The following is a 27,168-nucleotide window of genomic DNA, read 5'->3' as shown; positions in this document are numbered from 1 at the left end:
GTTCCACTCAATATCCCAAAATTTAAAATCCCATTGTGAGACATTTTGACTTACTGTAGAGTTGTTTGGCACAGTCATTTGGCCTATAACATAGTCCTCTAATTTTTGTTTCCTCAGTGGTTATGTCAAACAAAAATGGCCGAACATCACACTGGCCATCCACATTAACTGGGCACGTTACTTTAGATGTACTCACCATATTCAATTTCCACATCCTGTATATCTGACTGGCACTATGTTTACAATATCCCCGAAATGTCTATATTTGATGACTTAACCAATACTTAAAATTTATTTACTATACTCCTATTATTATTGTACAAGCATGTATATGTGTGCCTGTTTTTGTACTTGTTAACACAGTCCATATATTATTTGCTTTTCTCATGAACATCCCCAGCATGTCCTGTAATCCTGCACTCTTTGTTTTTCAGGCTGCCGTGTGAGGTGGGGCAATGAAGTTCCCAGGCTGGTGCTGGTGCAGTTAAAAATGAGTTTGAAAATAAACCAAAGTGGTACGTTGTAGTTCAAACTTCCATCCAACAGATGGTGGTACAGAGATTGTCCATTAGGCTGGGTTGCAAGTAACAACCAGTTTCATTAGTAGCATTAATGTTCTGCATCCCGATTTTGCACTGGAGCAATGAATGAATGTCAAATTTTGCTTTAAACTGGGAAAATCTGCAACAGAAACTTATGAAATGTAAAAAATTGTTTATGGTGATGAAACTTTGTGCCAAACCAGTGTGTTTGAGTGGTATAAGCAGTTCAAAGACATACGTGAGGATGTTTGCAATAACCCAAGAAGTGGGCATCCATCAACCTCTTGAAATGAGAACAGAGTTGCAAAAGTTTGGGAAATTGTGGCAAGAGATTGCTTCACCCTCAGAATGTTGGCTGATGAGATGGATATGAATAAGGAAATGATTCATTAAATTTTGCATGAAGATTTAGGGAAAAGGAAGGTCTGCAAAATTTGTACCTCATAGAGGAGCAGAAGCAACGAAGAGTGTCGTCATGCAATGACTTCATCCAGACATGGTAAGACAGTCCTAATTTCCTTGACTGTATTGTCACTGGAGATGAGTGTTGGGTGTTTCAGTACAACCCAGAGATGAAGCATCAGAGCATGCTTCAAAAGCATCAACAAGCCCAAAAAAGTTTTGTTGACAGGTGTCCAGGATCAAGATGATGCTGATCATGTTTTTTCAATAAACAGGGTGTGATTCATAAGGAGTTTGTACCTGAAGGGGAGAGTCAATGCTGCGTTCTATGTACAGATGCTTCAATTGCCAAACTGAACATCATCTCTTTGGATGTCTTCACTGACTCTTTTCAGAAACTTTTAGAATAGTGTAATAAGTGCTTCGATCAGATGGTGATTACTTTTAATAAAAATAAAATCATTTTTGAGCTCCCTCACTTTGTGTTCTTTTTATTGCAGGATATACAGAATAATAATAATTTAACTGTGGCCACAAGCTACAATTAAATTATTATTTTATATTCTTCCCCCAAGTTACAGGCTTTATTATCAATATTATCAGCAAAGATTCTTGCACCTCTTATTTAAGTGTATCCCATCCCTGTTAAAACAGTCTCTTGTTAACAAGCACAGACTGTGTAAAAAAATTCTATCCCATATGTTTAGCACAATCTTTCCAATGGTGGGTTATTGCACAAGGCTGTCATGTCTGAGCAAAATTACTTAGAAATCCTACCACAAGCTCTTTTGCAACATTGCTCTAATACCACTTAAATAAATCCCCAGATTGCTTATTCTTAAGATCATTAGTTCTAACTTGTACAACATCACCCTCTGTGCCCTTAGAAGAAACTGTTGTAAAACACATCAACTTTGTTCCTTGGCAGATCATGTTGCACCTTTTGCACAATCTATTTCTTATTTTCCTGAGTCATTGCAATAGCTACTTCCTGTGAGACTAGTGCATTTCTACTTACAGAAATGCTGTTGTGTTTTCTGTTATAGGACTGTTGGTTCTACTGTTCAGTTGAGTGCTTGATGGGTTTTAATTCCTTTGAGGGCATCAATCCTGTTCCTCAAGCTCTCCTGTTGGTCCATCAGAAAGCTGAATTTGTGCTAAATCTATTTGCCATCTTTGAATCAAAAACACATCCCATTTGCCTGTATCATGTCTTGCTAAGATTCACAAGCAAGCACCAGGTTGAACACTGTATAAAGCATGATTTGTAAGAGAACTCGGGGGCTCACGTCTGGTGAGTATGGGCTTGACACACCCAGGGTCCTGAGCTGGATACCATCATTCTTCTCTTTCTTGGTGATTCCTTTTTACTTCTGTCAATCTCTCTCTCTCTCACTCTCAGGGTAACTTGGGAATTTTTTTTGGCTGGTGCAGCATAAGCCTCAGGCTTCCTTGCACCATATGGCTAGTAATAATAATAATAATAATAACTTGTCCTTTTATAGCATAATTATATACAGTTACATTATAAAATCATATTCATATTGTTATAAATTTATAGTTTACAGGCTTAATAAAAACAGTTCTAATATTAATTTTACTTCTACAGAATATTAAACATGGGCTTGGCACACCCAGGGTTCTGAGCTGGATATCATCTCTCTCACTCAGGGTAACTCAGAAATTTTTTTTTGTCGGTGCAGCGTAAGCCTCGAGCTTTCTTGCACCATATGGCTATTAATAATAATAAACACTAAACAATAATTGCAGAATTCTCTCTTTGACTCTTATTTTAGAGTATTTTACTTACTTTATCAGATAAATGCAAATAACTGCACCATTAATTTCAAACAATGATAAAAATAGTCTACTTAGCAAGTTTGAAAATTGCACTCACATCTTAGATAGCCTCATATCTAAGGGAGGATAGGAAACTGTGTGATATCTGATTAGTGTCCTTAATGATTGAGGCTGTGTGCACTTTATCATTATTGTGAACCTACGTTCACAATAATGATAAAGCCAGAGATTTTCAGATCGGGTCTTTTCTGGCTCACTTTCTTTAAACTTCACTGTAGTACTGTCGCGACACAGTACATTTTTCCATAGTGCAAGTATAAATCGTGCTGCTCATATATAAAAAAAAAAAGGGTGATGACCATATATGCCTGACTACCAGACTTAATGGATGTGCATTTTTTGGAAGATCTGTTCTGTGCTTTTACTGCAAACTTCATTGTTTTGATCCAGGATTCATCTTCAGTGAATGCTCTGCTTAAAATGATTTTAACCTTTGGCATATGGGGTTGATGAGGACTCCACACAGTATTTTATAAATTTGTTTCATTACCTTTCCATACAGTGAAACTTGATAGAATTAAGATTTGTTTTTCTTTGATTTCTCCACTGAAAATTCCAGAAATCTATTAATTGTTGCACAATTGGAAAAATTTCATGAATTACATGAAACCTATTTATATGTACATGTATCCTCCAATTGGTATCTCTCTCTGGCTTTGACATTGATGGATCATCTGGAATGTTGACGTGCATGCTTTGTTTCATGCAATGGATGCTCCTGTTACTGACAGGCTGTCATTTAATTGCATGCATTGAAGGTGCAGTTTTTAAATTTTCATTACACTTGCTGACAGATCTAAAGGACGTTTTTAATTTCAAAAATTAATTAAAAATGTATTTTTAATATAAAACATGGGTTTTTCACAGTTATATTTGGAAAATAGTGAAAATAAAGATGACATCAAGCAAATTTAACAATTTTCAATTATTTTTGCTGATTTTTCAAATTTCCACAGTGCATAGAGTAATTTCAGTTTTTCACACCATTTATGGGTTAAGCGGAATAATCACTGGAGATGAATCCTTGAATTCAGGAGTAAAGAGTCATAATATCTAATATAATATCTATAGCATTAGCATTAGTAGAGGCATTTGATGCAAGAAAGCAAGCTTATGCAGCATCAGCCAAAAAAAAAAAAAAAAACCACTTCCACTTCACCCCTCTGTTCGTTCAAAATACCTGTCCAGCTGAGCCTTAAACTTATTTAGGCTATCAACCTCCACGACAAGGGATGGAAGTCTGTTCCACCAACCAACCACCCGCTGGCTAAAGGCAAATTTCCGCACGTCTATCCTACATCTGTCTTTCCTCAATTTGAATTTATGCCCTCTCAGGTGATTATTCTGAGCAAGAGGAAGAATCCCATCAGCATTGAGCATGCTCAAACCATTCAAGGCTTTATACACCTCTATCAGATCACCTCGCTGGTGCCTAGTCTCCAGACACTGTAATTTGCAAAACTTAAGCCTTCCTTCGTAAGAGCACCCCTTTGTTCCATTCACTAATCTTGTTGCCCTTCTCTGTACTCGTTCCAGCAGCTCTACATCCTTCTTGAAATGACGCCTCCAGACCTGTATACAGTACTCTAGGTGTGGCCTAACCATTGCCTTATACAAGGGAATAATCACCTCCTTATCCCTGCTAGAAAAATTCCTATATATCATTGACAATACACCATGAGCTACTCTTGCAGCCCGTCTGCACTGCTCAGAGAACTTCATATCTGCCTGCACAACCACCCCCAAGTCCCTTTCATTCTCTACCACTGTCAGTGTAGTACCACAGAGTTGATACGTTGCTCTGGGGTTGCTGTTTCCCATGTGTAGTACTTTACATTTGTCAATGTTGAACTTCATTTGCCACCTCTCAGCCCATCTGCTCAACCTTTCCAGATTCTGTTTGCAGCAGCATAGTGTCAGTAGTGTCCTTGACAACCCTGCCAACCTTTGTATTGTCTGCAAACTTGGACATTAAGCTTGATATACCATCATCAATATCATTTATAAATACAGAAAACAATAATGGACCCAACACTGAGCCCTGAGGGACTCCACTAATAACATTAGTCCACGATGAGCAGTGTCCATTGATTACCACTCTCTGTCTTCTCCCCCTCAACCACCCCTTTATCCATAGCAGCAATTTGCCTCCAATGTCACACTGCTCCAATTTGTGTAGCAGTCTTCCATGTGCAACAGTATCAAAAGCCTTTCTAAGATCCAAGTATATAATATCAAAGCTATTCCCTGCATCCACTTCTTTTGTGACTGCATCATAGTATCCAATCAAATTGGTCAGGCAAGACTTCCCCTTAACAAAACCATGCTGTGTAATGTATAATATCTACTAATATAATATCTATGGCCTTTACAAGTTTTCTGTCTATAAGCATCCATCTTCAAGAATGTACAGACAGTCATCTCAGTTATTGATCTTGATGGATGTCCTAGAGACATGTTCTGTGCTGGTCCTCTGTCTTGAACTGCTTATGCCTTATGAAAATCTATTAATGCAATTTTTTATCTCTGCAGGCCTACAATAACTTCTGAAAACCAGCAAACTAAAATAATGATAATATATAAGGAAAATAATGAATGAATAGAAAAATGCCTATATGGGCTGCCACCCCCCCCCCCCCCCCAGATCCACTGTATTGTAACAGTCCATGTAGGCATTTTTCAAACGTTCTAATGTTTCTTTTGGTGTTTGTTCAGTAGTAGGCCACAATCTCACATTGGCTTTCTAATTATTCGTTATTTTCCTTGTATATTATCATTGTTTTAGTTTGCTGGTTCTCAGAAATTATTGTAGGCCTGCAGAGATAAAAAAAAAATTGCATTAATAGATTTTCATAAGGCATAAGCAGTTCAAGATAGAGGACCAGCACAGAACATATGGATGTCCTAGAGTCATGTTCTGTGCTGGTCCTCTATCTTGAACTGCTTATGCCTTATGAAAATCTATTAATGCAATTTTTTATCTCTGCAGGCCTACAATAACTTCTGAAAACCAGCAAACTAAAACAATGATAATATATAAGGAAAATAATGAATGAATAGAAAGCCAATGTGAGATTGTGGTCTACTGAATAAACACCAAAAGAAATATTAGAACTCTGAAAAATGCTATATGGACTGCCACCCCCAGATCCACTGTATGTAGCAGTCCATTTTTCAAACGTTCTAATGTTTCTTTTGGTGTTTGTTCAGTAGTAGGCCACAATCTCACATTGGCTTTCTAATTATTCTTTATTTTCCTTGTTTTAGTTTACTGGTTTCCTTGAAGTTATTTTAGCCCTGCAGAGAAAAAAATTGTATTAGTGGCTTTTCATATGGATTTCTGTCGGAGTAGACTTCTTAAAGCTTTGTGCACCAATTCCAGGATAACTTCCTCAGTCATTACAAACCTGTGTTTTTTTCAAAGGAGATATAAACTTGGGAAGAAAAAAGGGAAAAAAAATACAGAACTAAATCTGGTGACTGGAAAAAGCAGATCACGATGGAGTGCTTTGCAAGAAATCCTTGTATGGAAAGTGCCATATATGCAGTGGCTTTATGATGTTTTGAGTGGCTTTATGATGCTTTTCTCCAAAATTAGCAAAAATTTTGGAGAAAAGTGGATGGAGAAACCATTTTCTCTAAATAGCATCACAATTGCTATAGAATTTTTTATTTATAGTATTCCTTCTTCTTGTTGGAAATTTTATGGTGCAATGGTAGCTAAAGGCTATTCTCCCCAAACAATGGTAGAAAATAACAAGTATCAGCATTCCTGGCTCACTGATTGACCATGCAGGACATATATTCTTAATAAACGGTGCCCCATGATTTAAAAGTACAATAACATGATCTTCACATTTTATTGAGGATGTCTTGCTTTTTGGTGCCTTACAGATTGACTGAATCATAGCCATGCATGCACAGTTCATCACTAGTAATGTAGGGAGAAACAGTGTTAGTCAGCAGCAGCATCATGTTAATGTCGATCTGACACGACAGTTCTCTGTGGTTATCAATGAAGGTGCATGGCACAGAGGCTGAAAAGAGTCTCACATTTCCAAACCATTCGTTAAAGTCAAAAAAAAAAAGAAAGAAAAATTGGTTCCACTAGCAGCTTCACAGATATTTAAATGGCGAATACCACTAATCACCTCCCAAATGTATACAATTGAATCATTAATTTTTGAAGTTGAGTGCAGCCAGAGCAAGGATCATCCTTAGCAGAAAAGCGACCCTCTTTAAACTTTGCAAACAACTGAAAAGTCTCCAAATGACACAGCATTTTCACTGAAAATTATTTTTAATGTTTTGTGGCTTTCTGCACTTTACCCTAATTAGAGATAAAATTTTTATGCAAATTCACCTCAGTAAAATTACTCATTTTAAAATGCAGTGAAACATAACACCTTTTATCAGCACATGCTAATTCAGACTGGCTGCAAATAAATAGGTGACTTATGCATTACTATATCTAAAGGCCTCCGTAGCCAAGTGGTCAGGAGCGGGACCAGTAGTACACTCTCTTTGCGTAGACTGGGGTTCAAGCCTGACTGCTAAATACGGTTGATCTGCCAACCTGCACTGGACCGGCGTGGCAGATTATGGTCCTTTTCCCTCAACATGAATCATTAAGGAGGCTTCCATCATGCAGTGGATTGATAATGGCTGCAGTTTGTCTAGCTGAGCTGAGTTTGATGCTACCGAATGTGTTGTGATATGTTCTGCTGCATTGGATATGCCACAATACATATTTGGTGCCAACAAACATGTGTTTCACAAGTCTCGATTCACTGTGATGCTGCAATTTCAGGCTGTAGAAAGTCACTTCCTGAACTTTTTAATTACGCATATTTACATTTCTTATATATTTTTTGTGTGGTGAATTAAATGGTGTTGCTGTTTTTTCTGTAGTGTCAGTATTTTGGCAGTAGCCGAAGGATTTATATTTTTGAAAGGTATATTGCATAACTGTGTACTAATAACTAGTGTATTAACTGTGTACTAATAACTAGTGTATTACAGCCTGTAGTATTTTTGTGTGTTTGTATTTGTCCAGTTTGCTATGGCTGCCAAATGAAGGTGTGAGTTATCTCCAAATTTATTCCACTATGTTCGTGGATATTATATTCATCTGAAAGCATGACATTGTTGATAACACAAAGTTTTACAGTGTATGGGAGGCCTATGTGATCAAAACTAGTGGCACTGTGGTAGTTGCAGGTCAAGGTTAGAGAGATGGTTTTGGTGGTAGCCTTAAGTATATGCCTTTTGATTAATTGGAACAGGAGCTCTATGTAATTGTTCATCATTGTGAAATAATTAATTGAGACTAACTAGCACATGGTAGATTTAAGTAATTTTTGAAATGCTACAATTTGGACAATTAAAATGCCTCAATGGCAAACACCTAAAACAATTCTGGCTACCTTTTGGGGACTTGCCATTTCCTGTCTTCGGTCATGTGGAGTTAGCACATTGGTTTGAGGTACAATTTTCTAGAAAGTTTTACAAATTTTTTTAATAATCTAATTACTTTAATTATTTAAAGTTGTAGTGGTTACCAATGGGGATTACAGTTTCTTGAATTCAGCTTTGGGTTACAGAACTCTTATGGGTGATTTGATAAGATTTGACATGAGTCTTAATTATAATATTTTCCAATATACAATTTAAATATTTACAGCATTTTTACAGAAACTATTAGTATATCATAAGTAATTAATTCATATAGTTTAGCTGGAATCCTTAGAGTTACTCTCCTATGCTGTTAAGTTGAAAAAGCTTACATGTTTATACAATCCCAATAACATATATCCTGGTACCCAAAACCGTATCATAGAAAAAAACCTTCCCATTGGCCACAGCAAAATTAACCTCAGCTATGTATGAACCCATTCTCGGCCCACTTCAGGATCACATAAACAGATAAGCCTTTCCAGCTTAATAGCATAGGAGAGTAACTGAGGATTCCAGTTAAGCTATATGATTTTATTAATTACTTATGACATACTAATAGTCTTTGTAGAAATACTGTATATTATATAGTATATATTATAAAATATTGTAATTAAGACTCATAATAAAGTCGAATCTTATCAAATTATCCATAAAAGAATTATTCTGCTACCTGAAGTTGAAATCAAACAACTGTATCCCCATTGGTAACTTCTTTGGCGCCTCCGTAGCCAGGTGGGCAGGAGCAGCAGTGCATAGCACACGCTTCTTGATTAGACTGGGGTTCGAGCCCGTGACCCGGAGAAATATGGCCTTAGTTGCTAATGCTCCAAATAACAAAACATTGGTAACTTCTACAACTTTAATTTTCTAATTATTTAACGTAATTTATAGAAGTTTGTAGAACTTTATAGAAAATTGTAGTTCAAATCAATGTTCTAACCCTACATGCCTGAAGATAGGAAACAGTGCCAGAATTGTTTAAGTATTTGGCATTGAGGCATTTTAATTGTCCAAATTGTAGCATTTCAGTAATAAATTACTTAAATCTACCACATATGTTAGCATTAGTAGTGACATATGATGCAAGAAAGCAAGCTTATACAGCATCAGCCAAAAAAAAAAAAAAAAAAAAAAACTCCTTTCCCATTTCATCTGCCCATTTGCTCAAAAAGTTTGTCTAGTTATTCCTTGAATCTATTTAAAACTGTCTTTCCTCGGTTTGAATTTATGCCCAATCAAGTGCATTATCTGAACAAGAGGAAGAATCTCATGGTTAATTGCTGGAAGAAACTTCCATCTGTTTCTGTTGTGGAAGTTGATAGCTGAACTTGCTCAAACCATTTAGTCTTTAAGTTTTCAGATGCTGCAATTTGCAGAACTTGGTAAGAGCAACCCTCTGTTCCCCTCACCAATCTCTGTTGCCCTTCTCTGTTCTCATTCCATCAGCTCTACATCCTTCCTAAAATGATGTCTCCAGACCTGTATGCCGTATTCAAGATGTGGCCTGACCATTGCCTTATACAAAGGGATAATCACCTCCTTACTCCTTCTAGAAAAGTTCCTGTATACCATTGAAGACCCCATGAACAGCTGTGGCAGCCTGTTTCCACTGCTCTGAATCTTAATATCTGACTGTACAATTACCCCCAGGTCTTTTTCATTCTCCACTGCCCTGGGTGTAGTACTGCACAGTTGGTGTGTTACTCTGGGGATTATGGCTATCCAGTAATTTGCATTTGTCACTATTAAACTTTAATTGCCATCTCTCAGCCCATCTGCCCAACTTCTTTAGATCCTATTGCAGCAGCATACTGTCATTAACAACCCTGCCAACCTTTATACCATCATTATTATCATTGATATGTATTTGTGTAGTCTCAATTAATATGCCTTTTGCTTTACCATGAATATGGAGAGAATCCACAAACAATCATGATGACTACTACTTTTATATGGTGGATATGTGAAAGTTTAAAAATTCTGCAGGTAGAAGGGTTTATCTGTAGTATGCCAACCTCAATCTGGTTCCACACAATAAAGTTCTCCTGTATTACAATCCATTGTCTAGAAAGAGTGTTCTGATGAATTTGTTGAACCAGATAATTGGGTATAAACTTCAGAAGCTTATTCAATAAAGTGCTACATTTCCCTAATCAGCAATAATTAGAGAACTTAGTGAGGAATTGGGTCTAACAAAATCCATTGTAGAGCTCCTGAAGTCTCTGTATAGATAACCAGGATAGTTAAGCAACATTTTTCCCTTTTATGAAACTGCTCTGTGTCCTTGAAAATATAAGGGCGCCTCCGTAGCCAGGTGGGAAGGAGCAGCAGTGCATAGCACACGCTTCTTGATTAGACCGGGGTTCGAGCCCGTCACCACCAAATATGGAGGATGCAGAAAGGTCAGGGAATGACCACCGCATATCCCGGAGCAATATGGCCTTAGTTGCTAATGCTCCTAAAAACCAAAACAACAACAACCTTGAAAATATGGTGCCACATGATCTTTGGGACTAAAAGTTATAGATATGGGACATGTGTAAGTTATTATCAACAAACCCTGTTTTTTTGGGGGAGGGTGTAGTTTATTATAAAAACACAAACTTCGTGTTACCTAGAATTAAATTTTATTTAATTCACTGGGTTTTATTTTATTTTTAATTATGTGTGAATTAAATTTTATTTAATTTGGTTATTCACTATTGCGTTGCATGTTATAATTTGCAACACAATAGTGAATAGCCATGTGAAGCACTTATGCTAGCAGAGAGGAAATATTGAAGGGAAAAAGATAAACATAATATTTAAAAAAACACAAACGGGAGTTTGCTGATTATGTGTGAAAATGGATGTAAAACAAACAATTCTAATGTGAAAACAGTTATGTATCTTTCTTTTGGATTTTAACACAATGATAAGATGGATCAAAAGGAAAGATTGCTGAAAATTGAGAAATTAAGGTAGGAAAAACTGTTGTGCTGAAACAAGTGTTGAAAAATTGCTAAAAAAAAAAAAGAGAGAGAAGCAGGATATACCAGTAAGTGGCAGTTTGCACATAGTTCTTCATGTATTATTGTAGATTTAAATAGTATGTCCACTTATTGATTAATTTTAGCAGATGGACTATGATTTTTTTTTTTTTTTTTTTAGAGATGCGAAAAAAAATATTTTTATTGAAATAAGAGACATGCACTTGTGATCTGTATAGTAAACATTCCATGTATCTTTACAATGATGATTTTAAATAGAAAAAATATAGTGTTCTTTGTTGACTCATTTATGGAAAATGTTAGTGCTCAGTCTTCTGATGAAGTTGGATTTGTGTATAATTAACCTTCCACTTGCGCCCTCAATTTTAACAAGGACACTTTCGAGGCATCTGTATGATGTTTTTTTTTTTTTATATATATATATATATATATATATATATATATATTAATTATAAAAAAATTATTTTTAGCTTTTCAATGAATTGAAAATGGTAATCTATTAATTATGATTTGCTAAATGCAATTAAAAAATATTGACCAAAATAAATGAGAGAAGTCAGTAATAATAATGAAAGTTATCGTATTTTTTTGAATTTAAGGTCACTTGCTGTTCCCACTTTGAAACCCAGGCATACACATATCATCTGGCAGACAATGTGAATGAATGTATTTTTGCTAGCTGTTTGTATTTAGCCAGCGAAATCAAAGCTCTATTGCAAGATTAGAACTTGTCACTGGTGTCTAACTGATGCCATGTGGAAATGGGAGTTGCCGAGAAGAAAGGTAGACACTTTTGCTCACGTGGGTGTCTGTTAAATGCCAAACAAAAATTTAATATCTCATAATTCATACTATATTGTAATGAAAACAGAAAATACTGCATAACCATTTACAGAATATTGGTGAGCAAAGGTACATGAAGAAATTGATTTCATTTTTAAATTTAAAGAAACATAAATAAAATATATATGTTCAAGTGGTTCTTGTCAGATTTCATGATAGCAATGGAAGTTTAAAGAGAAAGCCAAAGACCAAAGGGACAATTGAATATAAGTACAAATCAATGAAAACATTTTTCAAATTAATGAAAACATATTCTTGGTCTTGTTTTTTTTTTTAGCGAGCTGGTTGTTAAAAATTTAACAACCAGGTTGGTATGTTTCTCTTCGGTTATTGCTATCCATATGCAATACTTTCATTTGTCAATGTGAAACTTCAGTTGCCACTTCTCAGCCCATTTGCCCAACTTATCTAAATTCAGTTGGAGTAGCATACTGTCGTTAACAACCCTGCCAACCTTTGTATCATCTGCAAACTTGGACATTAAACCTGATATACCTTCATCAATATCATTGATAAATATACAAAACAACAATGGGCCCAACACCGAACCCTGGGGAACTCCACTAATAACATTTGTCCACAATGCCTGGCAACATAAAGGTCGCAGGTTCGAATCCCGCCTCGAGCTGGGATCAGAGTAAAAATGCAAAAACCTTGGGAGGTGCATTATGGCCACAGAAGCCGATGTGCGAACAACTAACAAAAAAAAAAAAAAAAATTGTCCACAAAGAGAAGTGTCCATTATTACCACTTTCTGTTGTCTCCCACTCAACCATCCCTTTATCCATTGTAGCAACTTACCCTTAATGCCTGGCGCCTCCGTAGCCAGGTGGCAGGAGCAGCATTGCGTTACACACGCTTCTTGATTAAACCAGGGTTCGAGCCCGTGACCACCAAATACGGAGGACGCGGAAAGGTCAGGGAATGACCACTGTATATCCCTGGAGCAATATGGCCTTAGTTGCTAATGCTCCTAAAAACCAAATAACAACAACAACCCCATACCTCTCCAATTTGTATAGCAGTCTTCCATGTGCAACAGTATCAAAAGCTTTCCCGAAATCCAAGTATATGATATCAAAATTATTTTTGGCATTCAGTTCCTTTGTGACCACATCATAGTATCCAATCAAATTGGTCAGACAAGACCTCTCTTTAACAAACTCATGCTGTGTTTTAACTATTACTGCAGTCTTGTCTAGATGATCCTGCAATTCTTCTTTAACCCGTGATTCTATTATTTTCCCTGAAACACATGTTAAACTAACAGCTCTATAGTTGCTTGCGTCAACTTTTGAACCCCCCCCCCCCACTAACATTCATAAAATGTTTCAATAAGTGAATGAATTCATCAGTGACACATGACTTAGTTTTTGCACTGCAAATGCACAAAAGAGATGTTTTACACTTGCATTCTTTGATTGAGTCAGGCTGAAGTGTTATATGATTAATAGAACTACCTGCTCAAAGCGGTAAACTCTTACTCTTGCTTATTAGCATTACATTGAATTTAAATGGAAATCATGCACCAGACTAGATCAGCAAAGCAACAGGCTCAAAAGAGTGCTGTGGCTCAGTGGGAGGTTGGAAGGGAGATGGTTCTCCCATGAATCACAGCCTGATGAGATGTGCTGTTTGTGCACCTTTTTGGAACATACATGATACAACAAGGAGGGTGTTTTCATAGTATTCGATGTAGAGAGTGTGAGGATATTAGGTGCCAATTCAGCCTTCTGAATTGGCACCTAATTTGAGCTTGAATGGGAGTTTGACCAAAACTCCCATTCAAAAATGAAGAACAGGGTGGATGCCCCAAAGGAATTAAGTTGGGAGTACCCACCAAGCTCTCAGCTGCTCACCTCAACACCAGAACTTGCACATTAGCAACACAGTGGCAAACCCCCAAGCAGAATGTGCTGATCCCACAGGAGGTAGCTATTGTCAGTGACTCTGTTGTCAGGGAAATATATTGTGCAAAAAGGATAGGTGGAATAGGACTAGGATATGTCTGCCAGAGGCAAAAGTTGATGACATTGTAGAGCAGATATTATCCTTTGAAGACATAAAGGTTGATAAAGATTAATGATATAGGAGATCTGAGGACCTACTTAACAAGCACAGAGAAATGTTGAGAAAAAAAGTCACGAATTAGGGTTAAATTTGAAAGTACCTGCAATTCTGCCAAGACATGATAGGAGGGTATGACGAGAGCCTTATCGATCAATTCACCCCTGGAGATGTTATGCAAGGCTCATGGGGTAGAATTTTTCCTAGTGTGGTCTGTGCTTGTTAACAGGAGAGACTGCATCCCATTAGTCTTATAATGGGAGATTTTAATTTCCCAGATATTGACTGGAATTTGGGGGCTGGTTACTCACACACTAGCAGGGCTTTTGTGGATTTATTGGATGATTGTTTTCTACATCAGCATGTTCGGGAGGCAACTAGAGGGAGTAATACTCTTGATTTGATTATCAGCAGTGATTCTTCATGCATTAAGAATCTGCAGATAAAGGAACCACTAGGTGGCAGTGATCACAGTGTGCTGAAGTGGGATTTACTCAAAGAGGTAACTACCATTAGGGGTAAAGGGAAGGGTTATTGCTTCCGTAAAGGCGACTACGATGGACTGAGACAGTATTTAAATTCTATACAGTAGGACCAACTGATGATGTTACCAACAGCAAATTCAAAATGGGAAGCATTCAAAGAACTTATCTTGGAAGCTACTAGGCTTTACATACCAACTAAGAAATATTGTTCAGGGTTTAGGCCAAAATGGATGTCAGATGAACTAATGAGGCATATGGCAGAGAAGAAAAATGCATGGGATACATACAAATTAACACATGACACAGAAGCCTATGATAGATACAAGTTGATATGCAACCAAGTTACAAAGGAGGTTAGGCAGGCGAAGGCAGATTACGAGAAATCCTTGGCAAGGGATGCAAAGAAAAACAGCAAAGAGTTCTTTACTTATGTAAACTCTAGAAGGAAGGGGATGAATCAGATTGGTCCACTTGATATTGATGGGTCAAGTGTTGATGATCCTGCTCAGGTAGCTAACACACTAAATGAATATTTTGCATCGACATTCACGCATGAGGAGTTATTCAGCGAGGGGAATGCCAGAGGTATATTCAACTCTAGCAGTAAGCTACAGAATCTTGAAATAACTGGGAGTAAAGTGGAGGAGAAACTGTTGAAGATAAACACAAGAAAGGCACCCGGGGTGGATGGGATCTATCCAGTTATATTAAAGGAGGCAGCAAAGGAAGTAAGCAAACCCTTAGCCATAATTATGAGAGCTTCCTTGGACTCAAGGGAGGTACCCATAGACTGGAAATGTGCAAATGTGACCCCAATTCACAAAGGAGGATCAAAGGCTGACAAGTAATTATAGACCTGTGAGCTTAACTTCTGTTCCAGGAAAATTAATGGAGGCACTGGTTAAAGAAGCACTGCAGGATCATTTAGACAAGACTTCAGTTATAGCTCAGACACAGCATGGTTTTGTTAAGGGGAAGTCTTGCCTGACCAACTTGATTGGATACTATGATGCAGTCACAAAAGAATTGGATGCAGGGAATAACTTTGATATTATATACTTGGATCTTAGAAAGGCTTTTGATACTGTTGCACATGGAAGACTGCTACGCAAATTGGAGCAGTGTGACATTGGAGGCAAATTGCTGCTATGGATAAAGGGGTGGTTGAGGGGGAGAATACAGAGAGTGGTAATCAATGGACACTGCTCATCGTGGACTGATGTTATTAGTGGAGTCCCTCAGGGCTCGGTGTTGGGTCCATTATTGTTTTCTGTATTTATAAATGATATTGATGATGGTATATCGGGCTTAATGTCCAAGTTTGCAGACGATACAAAGGTTGGCAGGGTTGTCAAGGACACTACTGACACTATGCTGCTGCAACAGGATCTGGAAAGGTTGAGCAGATGGGCTGAGAGGTGGCAAATGAAGTTCAACATTGACAAATGTAAAGTACTACACATGGGAAACAGCAACCCCAGAGCAACGTATCCACTCTGTGGTACTACACTGACAGTGGTAGAGAATGAAAGGGACTTGGGGGTGGTTGTGCAGGCAGATATGAAGTTCTCTGAGCAGTGCAGACGGGCTGCAAGAGTAGCTCATGGAGTATTGTCAATGATATACAGGAATTTTTCCAGCAGGGATAAGGAGGTGATTATTCCATTGTATAAGGCAATGGTCAGGCCACACCTAGAGTACTGTATACAGGTCTGGAGGCCTCATTTCAAGAAGGATGTAGAGCTGCTGGAACGAGTACAGAGAAGGGCAACAAGATTAGTGAATGGAACAAAGGGGTGCTCTTACGAAGAAAGGCTTAAGTTTTGCAAATTACAGTGTCTGGAGACTAGGCACCAGCGAGGTGATCTGATAGAGGTGTATAAAGCCTTGAATGGTTTAAGCATGCTCAATGCTGATGGGATTCTTCCTCTAGCTCAGGAAAATCACCTGAGAGGGCATAAATTCAAATTGAGGAAAGACAGATGTAGGATAGACGTGCAGAAATTTGCCTTTAGCCAGCGGGTCGTTGGTTGGTGGAACAGACTTCCATCCCTTGTGGTGGAGATTGATTGCCTAAATAAGTTTAAGGCTCAGCTGGACAGGTATTTTGAACGAACAGAGGGGTGAAGTGGAAGTGTGTTTTTTTTTTTTTTTTTTGGCTGATGCTACATAAGCTTGCTTTCTTGCATCAAATGCCTCTACTAATGCTAATACAGGAATGGGATGCCCTTAAATAGAAAGGGTGCAAGAATATTTGCTGTGAAGCTATTGAGGCAGTGTTAGGTGAGTCGGAAAACTGCTGGCTTAGGGGAAAATACACAGACCAATAGATTAACAATAGCCACAGGCAGAAGTGAAAGTAATTCTTGCACCGCTTCTTTTGTAACGTGCAGTTTCTGGAAAAGTGAGGTGCCAAGGATTTCAATGAGTAAATATGATGAATTTGAAGGGCAAAAAGGATATCCCACAATGTCTGCATTTCAAGTCATGAAATGTAGACATTGTGGGAATATCAGAGATATGGTGTCACTCATATAAAGGATGCAGATTTTGAATATGGGGAGTACAATGTATAGAGAAAAGACAGACGGGGTGGGGAGGGGTTATACTTTTAATTAAGAAGCATATAAAATCTAAGGCAGTGCATTCAGTTGACATGGGTGGGCAGTGCAATGCTGAGTCGGTTTAGTGTGACACAAGCACTGGGAAAACAAAAATGAGAATAGGAGTGGGTTACAGGCCAAATGACTGATGGTACAACAAACTCTACAGGATATATAGGGGGCCATTAAATCAAAATGTTTTATAATGGGGGATTTTAACTTTGCAGATGTTGTCTGAAACTTGTGTGTTGGTCACTCACACACTAGCGAGAACTTGTAAATTTATTGGATGACTGCCGTTTTCTGAAGTAGCATGTTAGAGATAGCAATACTCTTGATCTGATTATCAGTAGCGATTCTTCATGCATTAAGAATCTGCAGCTAGGTGGCAGTGATAGTGTTTTGATGTGGGATTTACTTAAAACTGTAACTATCGTCAAGGGTAAGGGGAATGGTTTTTGCTTTTGTAAAGGAGACTACAGTTGTAAGTTCTGTACAGTTGAACCAACTGATGTTACCAACAACAAATTCTAAATGGGAAGTATTCAGGGAAATAATCATAGATGCTACTCAGCTTTTCATACCAAATAAGAAATACATTATGAAGCTTAGACCAAAGTGGATATCAGATGAACTGTTGAGACACATGGCTGAGGAAAACAATGCATAGGATGTATATAAATTACCAGGTGACAGAAGCCTAACATAGATATAAACTAGTCTGCAGTCAAGTTGCAAAGGAGGTTATGCAAGCCAAGGCAGATTGCAAGAAGTCTCTGGCAAAGAATTCCAAGAAAATCAGTAGACTTCTTTACTTTTATGAACAATAGAAGGAAGTGTTAATCATATTGATCCACTTGATATCAATGGTTCTACTGTTGATGATCCTGCTCAGATTGCCTACAGGCTGAATAGGTATTTTGCATCTACATTCACACATGAGAAATTCTTTGGGTAGGAGGATGCTAAAAGTTTATCAAACTCTAACAGGGAGCCAAATGATTTTGTGATAACTGAGAGGAAAGTTGAAGAGAGATTGAAGTTAAACAAAAAAGGGGGGGGGGAGAAGCATTTGGGCTGGATGGGATCTATCCAATTATATTAAGGGAGGCAGCAGAGGAGGGTAATCAAACCCCTTAGCCATATGTATGAGAACATCTTTGAATTCAGGGAGTACTGCAGATGTGCAGATGTATCCCCAGTTCACAGAGGGATCAAAGGGTGACATCAGTAATTACAAACTTGTTGGCTTAACTTCTGTTCCAGGGAAAATAAAGGAGTCACTGTCTAAAGAAGCAATGTGGGACCAGCTAGGACAGGAGTTCAGTTATACATCAGTCACAGCAGGAGTGTGTTAAGGGGAGACCTTGTCTGACCAGTTTGATTGGGTACTATGATGCAGTGACAGAGGAACTGGATGCAAAAGAAAATAATTTTTATATCATAAAACTTAAATTTCAGGAAAGCTTTTGATACTGTTGCATATAAAAGACTGCTGTACAAATTGTAGCAGTGTGGCATTAAGGGCAAGTTGCTGCTATGGATAAAGGAAGTGGGAGAAGACAGAGAGTGGTAATCAGTGAACACTGCTTTTTGTGGACTAATGTCATTGGTGGATTCCCACTGGGTTCCGGGCGCCTCCGTAGCCAGGTGGGAAGGAGCAGCAGTGCGTAGCACACGCTTCTTGATTAGACCGGGGTTCGAGCCCGTCACCACCAAATACGGAGGATGCGGTAAGGTCAATTAATGACCACCGCATATTCCCAAAGCAATATGGCCTTAGTTGCCAATGCTCCTAAAAACCAAAATAACCCACTGGGTTCGGTGCTGGACCCATTGTTATCATCTGTATTTATTAATTTATTGATGGGGTATACTGGGCTTAATGTTTTCAGATGATAGAAAGGTTGACAGGGTCGTTAATGACAGTTATGAAGGTATGTTGCTGCAACAAGATTTAGAAAAAAATTAGGCAGATGAGATGAGATGGCAATTGAAGTTTAACATTGACAAATGCAAGGTATCGCTTATCTGCTCACTGAAACCCACACCAACAATAACTCAGCCTGCAATTGAAGGAGTTTTGATCCGCTGCATCAAAAAGCAATGAGATCTGGGTACGATCTGATGTGTAAGCTTGCTTTCTTGCATCATTTGTCATTGATTACTACTAATACTAAGCATCAAAGAATGTTTCTTAAAATGTAAACTGGCATACTGGAATCAGTGGTATTGTTCCTTTCTCTAGTTGTCTCTCTAATGTTAATATAGAAAACAGTCATCCAATAATTCCAGAAATGTTTTGCTTCTGAGTGAGCGACTAATCACACAAATTCCAATCAACAACCAGAAAGTTTTAAAATCCACATTACATTCCCAAAAATCTTGTAAGACATTCTGATTTACTACCCTCACTCTGTCTGTTTTTTATACTCTTCCCACTCATTTGGCCTATAACATACTCCTGCTCTTATTTGTTTTCCCAGTGTTTGTCCCACACTAGACAGACTCTGTGTCACACTGTTTAATGGTTGTTATGTTTTAGAGTGTGCTTTTTAACTAGAAGTGTGTCCCATTCCCATCATGTCTCTCCTTTCTGTATACAGTATAATCAACTTATTCAAATTCTGCATCCTGAAGTTACTGAAATTATCAGGTAAAAGTAAACTATGAAATTAAAAAATATATATTAAATGTTGTAATATACTGTACTTCATTACAAATACTCCATTAATTAGTGGCACTTCAAATTTTGCCATCCTATAGTAGCAGTGAAAACTGACTAAACTTATTCAGTGTGATCAGGCTGACAGAAGGTGATGGTGAGAAAAATCTAAATACTCTGTTTTATTTTGAAAATATTTTAGCTGATGGCAAATGCTATCACACTGAGTTATGTTAATAGATCCTATATAGCAAAAACCTTGTCCAGTGGATGTTGTCTTATTTCCAAAGTCAAGTTAAATTCAGGTCCATTGGAATGAGGATTTACTGTAATTTATAAAATGTGCTTAAGAGCTTCACTTTAAAATGAAAATAATGTATGTAAGCACTTTATTGTGAATTTTATAACAGTAACTTATTAGGATAATTAAATGAAATTGTCTTTCATTCTTCAAGTAAACTATGCACGAATATTCAGTTTACTTCTGTAACTTTTTTACTAAATAGTCCTATGCAATTACTAGTTCTACTTTTGAAATTTTTCTAAATTAATAATTTCTTATTCCTGCTGCTCTGAAAGTAATTCTTGTTTCTTTAGAGACATGTAAATGTTGAAGACCAGTCAGGTAAAGTTGGTCTCCTTCAGCTCTACTACAAGACTGTACTGCCATTACCAAGACGAGATTACAGACAGAATAGACGAGGCCGACTCCTTACATGTAAGAGAAAAGTTGAACCACAGGAAACAAAAACAGAAGTTTCACCTGTTGGCAGCAGGTAAGATGTGTGAAATTAATCTTATGAAAAACACACAAATATATAATCAAAGTTTTCACTACTTTGCTGTAATGACTTAACTGGTTTAGAATGGTTAACAGGAGTGTAAGTGGAAGCACCCTTTCTCTAACTAATGCAAGTAATGCATTCTTGGGAAATGGCTGGTAAGTTGAATTGGAACCATACAAATATATATACAGTGGAACCCTATTAATAAGTTTTTCAAGGGAGTGGAGGTTTAGAACATCTTATGAGGGAAAACTTCTTAAAGGGAAAATCACCTAAAGGTGTGAAATATTAACTACACAAATAAAAATGATTTTTAAGTACTATTTCAGAATTTATTGTCATTTAATGCAAACAATATTTATTAGTCATGATTTAATAAGATTTCAAAATTATAAAAAGGATGTAATGAGAAGAAAGGTAATGAGAATGATAAAAATCAATTACAATAATTACAAGTAGTACAAAAAAAACTAAATTTTTCATAATTTTTTCAAGTAGCTATCCAGAGAAGACTGCTTCAAATATTTTGGGGAGAGCTTCGTATAGAAAAAATAAATTTCCCTGACACATTTCAAAACTGACTCAGGACCATTAGCCACACTATGAATGAATTGCTGCAGTGGAGAGAAGCCAATCATTGCATCGCAGAATGTTGGTACAGCAGGCTCATCTTGTTCAGACTTGTTATTAGTTGTTTTGATTTTCATTACAAATGTCTTCAATACTTTGTCACATATGATAACATCATTGTCTACATCAACATGATAATAAAAATTTACTGTGAATCCCAAATTACTCTGTAGGAAATCTCATTTGTCAAAAGGAATATCTTCCTGTTCTTCATCACTTGCAACACTATCAACATTTTCTTGTTTCTATATCATTATAGAACCCAGCCTTTTTAAAGGAATTAATTATAACAGTAGGCCTCCCTGTATCCCATGATGCCGCTAAATAATATATTGCATCTAACAAAGAAATTTTTGACTTCAGTTTTTCCATTCAGTTTTACAAGGGTAAGCAATTTATGTACAAAGTACTAGTACTTAAGAAAATGCATCTTTAAAACAATCGCTCTGGTCCATTGGTTGCACAACTGACGTAGAATCCCCTGGGAAGAACTCCACATGGACATTGTTTAAGTGTTCATTGTTTGACTGATGAGCAAGGCAGTTATTGACAAATAAAAGAATTTTTCTATTCTTTTCTTGGGTTTTCCTATCAAAAGCAATGGTATTAGCCTCCACTCTTCTGTAATTCTCTCCCTACTCGGTTTACTACCATGGCAATTCTGTTCTTTGAGTGCATTAGTCTTATTAGGAAGTAGGTTGTAAAAGACTCCTAATTTCTCAACATTAAAAATATCACACTTTCTATATTGTTTGATCAAAACTTGTAGTTTCCTTTTTCTCCATTAATGAACTTATAACATATTCACACTAGAAATAATAGTTTGCAAATATAATAAAAAAATATATATAATAAAAACAACACTGCAAATAATATAATAAAAAAAATAATACATTACTCTGTAAACTAAACCATATTTTTTCATAAATCTATCAATCCACCCATTAGAAGGAATGAAGTCCACTCCAAGCCTATCAGCAATTTCAGTGCTGATAGGCTTGGAGTGGACTTCTCTCTCAACAAATTACCATTAACTGGAACATTTGCAGCAGATATCTGCTTGAACCAAACCACTAATGCCTTCTCCACATCTTCATATTTTCTATTTCATCTCCTTTTAACTTTACGTGAAACATTAAGGGAATTTGAGTTCAACATGACATAATTCCATTTACTGTAGAAACTGCCATATTAAGTTTTTTTGCCAACTCAACTTGTGTGCGAGAGAGAGAGAGAGAGATTTCATTCTGCCATTTTTATGACATCAAGTTTTTCTTTTAATGCCTTTCTTTTTATTCCTTTGGAGTTCATCCTCCAACTATTACCTTCAAATTAGAAAAATATAATATGATTAGTATAATTAATAAATCACAATCTACTGAATAATTCAGAACTGTTCAGAACTTAACAACAAATGCTTCACATGGTCAGTGCTATCCAGTTATGGATATCAATGAAAACAATTGCAGTATGTCACTTCCATTATATCAACGTGTTTATGTTGTGTAATATTTTTTAATATAAAAAATAAAGAATTTCTATAGAAAAAAGGCCTACGTGCTCTGGATTCATTATGAAAATTTATTTTGTTTCTCAGAGCAAACTAAACATAATTACAATTAATAAGCTTTCGGCTGGGAGGCAGCCTTCTTCAGATTGAATACATGAATGGCAGTTGGAATAGAGATGTGCACTGCCAGGATGGTGCGTGAGGCGCGTGGTTAATTTGTTTGTTGATGTTTGTGGCTGTGACATATGGTGGTGACGTGGCCAGCGTTTGTCTATGGATAGAATTACTGCCTCTGTGATGGGGTTAACTTGGCAACCACTGTTCCTGTTCAAAGAGGCATCCGAGCATTTTATATTTAACGATTCCAACCAGTGCGCTTTAGGTAATGGTGGGACCTGTCCACAACCACAACATCGCGGTGTGGGTCGATGTCGTGGCGGGTTGTCCAGACATGCTCGGCGATAGCTGAGTGTTCTACATCTGCGAAACAGATCACCCTTTTATGTTCTGAGAGACGTTTCTCGAGTCGACGTCCAGTCTCTCCAAAGTAGCAGCTGGTGCAGTCACTGCAAGAGATGCGATAGACCAAACCACTCTGTAGAAGAGAGTGGGGACGGGTGTTTTTACGTTGGATATAAGAGAACGCAGTTTCTTGCCTGGGAGTTGGATGCATTTTATCCCATATGATTTTAGGATTCTACCGATCTGTTGTGACAGGTTGGGGTAGTATAGGATAAATGCCCTCGTGGATGACTCGTCACTGTTGGTCGTCACGTTGTCGCGTGCCTGTAGATCACACCTGTCAAGGACGTCGATGGGATAGCCACACTTCGTAAGGTCTACTTTGACTCTGGTGATCTCTTTACGTTTCTCATCTGCGGAGCTGGAGTGTGTCCAGGCACGAGTTAGCAAGGTTCGGGCAGTGGAGAGGAGGTGGCCCCGCGTGTGTGCTGACCGGAAGTTGGTAAATTGGCCAGCACACATAGGTTTGCGATAAACTGTCGTCTTCAAGCATGTGTCTTCGCGCCGGACAAGTGTATCTACGTATGGTATAGAGTTGTTCGACTCCAGCTCAATCGTAAACTTTATGAAGGGCGATAGTGAGTTGAGGTGGGTTAGGAGTCATTGACCTGAGTCTCTAGGGATGACAACGAACACATCATCTACGTAGCGACACCAAAAGGCGATGTGATCTGGCGCGTGTGTAAACACACGTCCCTCTAACTCCTCCATCACGATGTTTGCTGTGACAGAGCTGACAGAGGAACCCATGGCTGTGCCATGTATCTGCTGGTAGATTGAGTCATTAAACATGATTGCACCCCCTGTTAAGCACAGTCTGAGGGCGGCGGAAATGTCATCAGGCGTCAGCCTAGTTCTGTCGCTAAAGGTTTCATCGTTGTCCAAGAGTTGTTTTGCACAAGAGATGGCATGTTCCACTGGGATGGAGGTAAATAGTGATATTACATCGAACGAAGCCATGACTTGATCCTGTGAGATGGATATAGAGTGGATCCTTTCTATGAACTCAACACTGTTGGAGACGGTGTAGGTGGTCTTGCCAACTAGAGGAGAAAGAAGTCTCGAGACAAACTTGGACAGCTCGTAAGTAGGTGATCCACAGCAGGATACAATTGGTCTTAGTGGTGTGTCTTCTTTGTGCACCTTCGGCAGGCCGTAAAACCGTGGGATCTGACACCCGGAGGCACGGAGGTGATTACGGGTTGACTGTGTGATTTTTTTTTTCGTTTCAGCCAGCTGTTGATGAGGATATTCACCTCTGACTCCCATTGTTCCAAAGCTCTGTTGGGGTTAACGGCTAAGGGTTTGTAGACAGAAGTGTCTCGTAAAAGCAGTAAGGCTTTCGCCATGTAATCAGTGTGGTTCATTACAACCGTACGACGGCCTTTGTCTGCCGGTAGGATGACGATGGACGAATCCTGTTTCAGTGTCTTGAGGGTAGAAATCTGCATACGGCTGAGGTTTGAAGTGACGGGGCGAGCATGGTGTAGAACTGCTGCAGTCTTCAACCGGATAGTGTTGGCTATATCTTCCAGGAGGCGTGATAAGCTCGCTTCCACACCCAAGGTGATGTCGGTGATCGGTGGGTGCTTTGGAAGGACGGCAAATGTCATGCCAAGGGTCAATAAGCTTATTTGTTCTGCAGATAACTGCTTGCTGCTTAGGTTCAGTACAAAGTCTGTACAATTTTTGAGAGGGGTATTATGCTGGCGACGAAATTGTTGGGATTCATTAAATCAAGTATTGAACTTACGTTTCTGTCGGGCACAATAACAATCTGATTCTCTGACGGCCTGGTAACATAAAGTATTGATAACATTCGTGTAGACCGGATCGGGAATCAAAGCCTTAAGGTCGGCTAGTAGGCATGCTTTGCTCGCTGAAGCACGTTGTATGTCATGATGGAGGCAGCCAGTCCATATGCGCAGAATCTTGAAGCCGAAGTTCCGACAGGCACGTCCCATACGCTCATTAGAAAACGGTTGTTTGTACCGAAACCCTTTCGGTATAAATCTTGTTAGCTTTGCATCTGTGTGCAAAGCTAACAAGATTTTGTACTGAACCTAAGCAGCAAGCAGTTATCTGCAGAACAAATAAACTTATTGACCCTTGGCATGACATTTGCCGTCCTTCCAAAGCACCCACCGATCACTGACATCGGGTTGGGTGTGGAAGCGAGCTTATCACGCCTCCCGGAAGATACAGCCAACGCTCAAGTATACGTGCACCTGTTCTTACTCTTAGTTGCCCTAACACAGCCCATGTATTTTTCTTGTTCCGTGATGACTCCCAGCTATCTTTGAAACCATCCAGCACCTTTCCAGGCTGCTGCTAATTCTAATAGAAGCAGTGCAAGAATCACTTTCGCTTCTGTCTGCGGCTACTGTGAACCCCCCAAGCTGTCAGTTTTCCCACCCACCTAACAGTGCCTCAATATCATCGGCAAATATTCTTGCACACTTTCTATTTACGTATATCCCATTCCTGAAAATAGTGCAATTTCAAGGCAACTTGCTACAAAGGAAAGTTCATTTTCTGTGAGAATTAAGACCATTGTATTATCCGTGTACTTTATACCTGCATGGATAAAACCTGCTTGCCTCAAAAATGGGGGGGGATGAAGACAAGATCATTAAGAATGTTTACAGATGTAAATAAGTTCAGTTATTTGTGCTTGATGGTTAGTGAAATGGGCTCTTCTAAAACTGCTGAACTACTAGGTGCACTCCTCAGTATCTGAGAGTCCTGGATTTTAAAGAGTTCCAAATTGCCACTACAACAGTATTAAACTTTAAATACGTTATGAAAGGCTTACAGATGTATTTGATGAGCTCTTTGTTTATATATGATAACAAATTGCATCTTCAAATTATAAGTTGTCTGTGGAATCTCCTGTGAGCACAGAATCAGTATCGTCTAGCTGGCTATTGGAGACTTTGAGAATGTTATGTTGCGTAACTCACATTATCATAGAAAACCCTGGGAACATTATATGGCAATATTTTTGTGGTTATCCCCTGAATTAATGGTGTCCTTTTTCCAATGTCTCAATTCTTAATTAAATTTACTGTTGAAAAAAAAGTGAATCAGGCCCTGACATTTTTGGATGTGCCTGCTGCCAAAGAATATCTGCACACTTAACAACTTCATATTGTAAACCAATGTGCATAGGCCAGTACACAAATAGTGGTTCTTTTTATGCTTGGGGCTGGGATACACTATAGCAATGCAGCTGGGCAGAGTTGGAGTTAGAAGATTAGATGCAATCTTAGTCGATGTGGATTCCTTTCAAATTATTGAGAGATTAAATTCTCAATAATATTTTAGTACAAGAATTTAATATAGCTACAGGTAATAGCCAAACTTTCATGCAAGCCCACACGGCATATTTGCCTTACTGTCCAGATTTAGAGATGCATCTCCCCAAGATGCAGTGTATTTATGATATTTTATACTTGCGACTTCCTGGACAGAAACATAGTAATTTATATTGAGCAGTGAAGATGCCATCCTAAACCTAAAATGTGAAATTACTATTTATAAAATTTCCTGCCTGAATTATGTGGTAGATTTTGAGTAATACCTAGAAGATTGGTTGAAGGATTATTCCATAGCTATCCATGATGCTGAACTTTGATTTGGCAGGCACAGATTATTTTTAACAAGAAATTCATGTCAACTTAGACTTTTCACATTGTTGTTGCTGCTGCTTCCCATACCTAACAGTGCCTTTGGCTTGAAGCTATGTCTGGACAACAAAATAAAATTAATATTGATACAGTGCTTCTGATGCCCTATTTTTTTCCT

At 38.0% G+C, this 27,168-nt stretch overlaps 1 protein-coding gene across 1 annotated transcript in view; it reads left to right on the top strand.

Annotated features, from left to right (window-relative positions):
* The window catches only part of LOC150091396 (uncharacterized), a 104,007-nt gene that overhangs the window by 25,367 nt on the left and 51,472 nt on the right, over positions 1 to 27,168 (top strand). The window contains exon 2 of the mRNA XM_090383651.1: positions 20,512 to 20,690. Coding sequence (XP_090239777.1) covers positions 20,512 to 20,690 — 179 coding nt within the window. The remainder of the gene's footprint in view (positions 1 to 20,511; positions 20,691 to 27,168) is intronic.

The sequence above is a fragment of the Mastigoproctus giganteus genome, chromosome 1, assembly GCF_048544385.1.
Source record: "Mastigoproctus giganteus isolate SK-2022 chromosome 1, ASM4854438v1, whole genome shotgun sequence".
Lineage (NCBI taxonomy): Eukaryota > Metazoa > Arthropoda > Arachnida > Uropygi > Thelyphonidae > Mastigoproctus > Mastigoproctus giganteus.
This window is presented reverse-complemented; position numbering and strand designations above follow the sequence as displayed.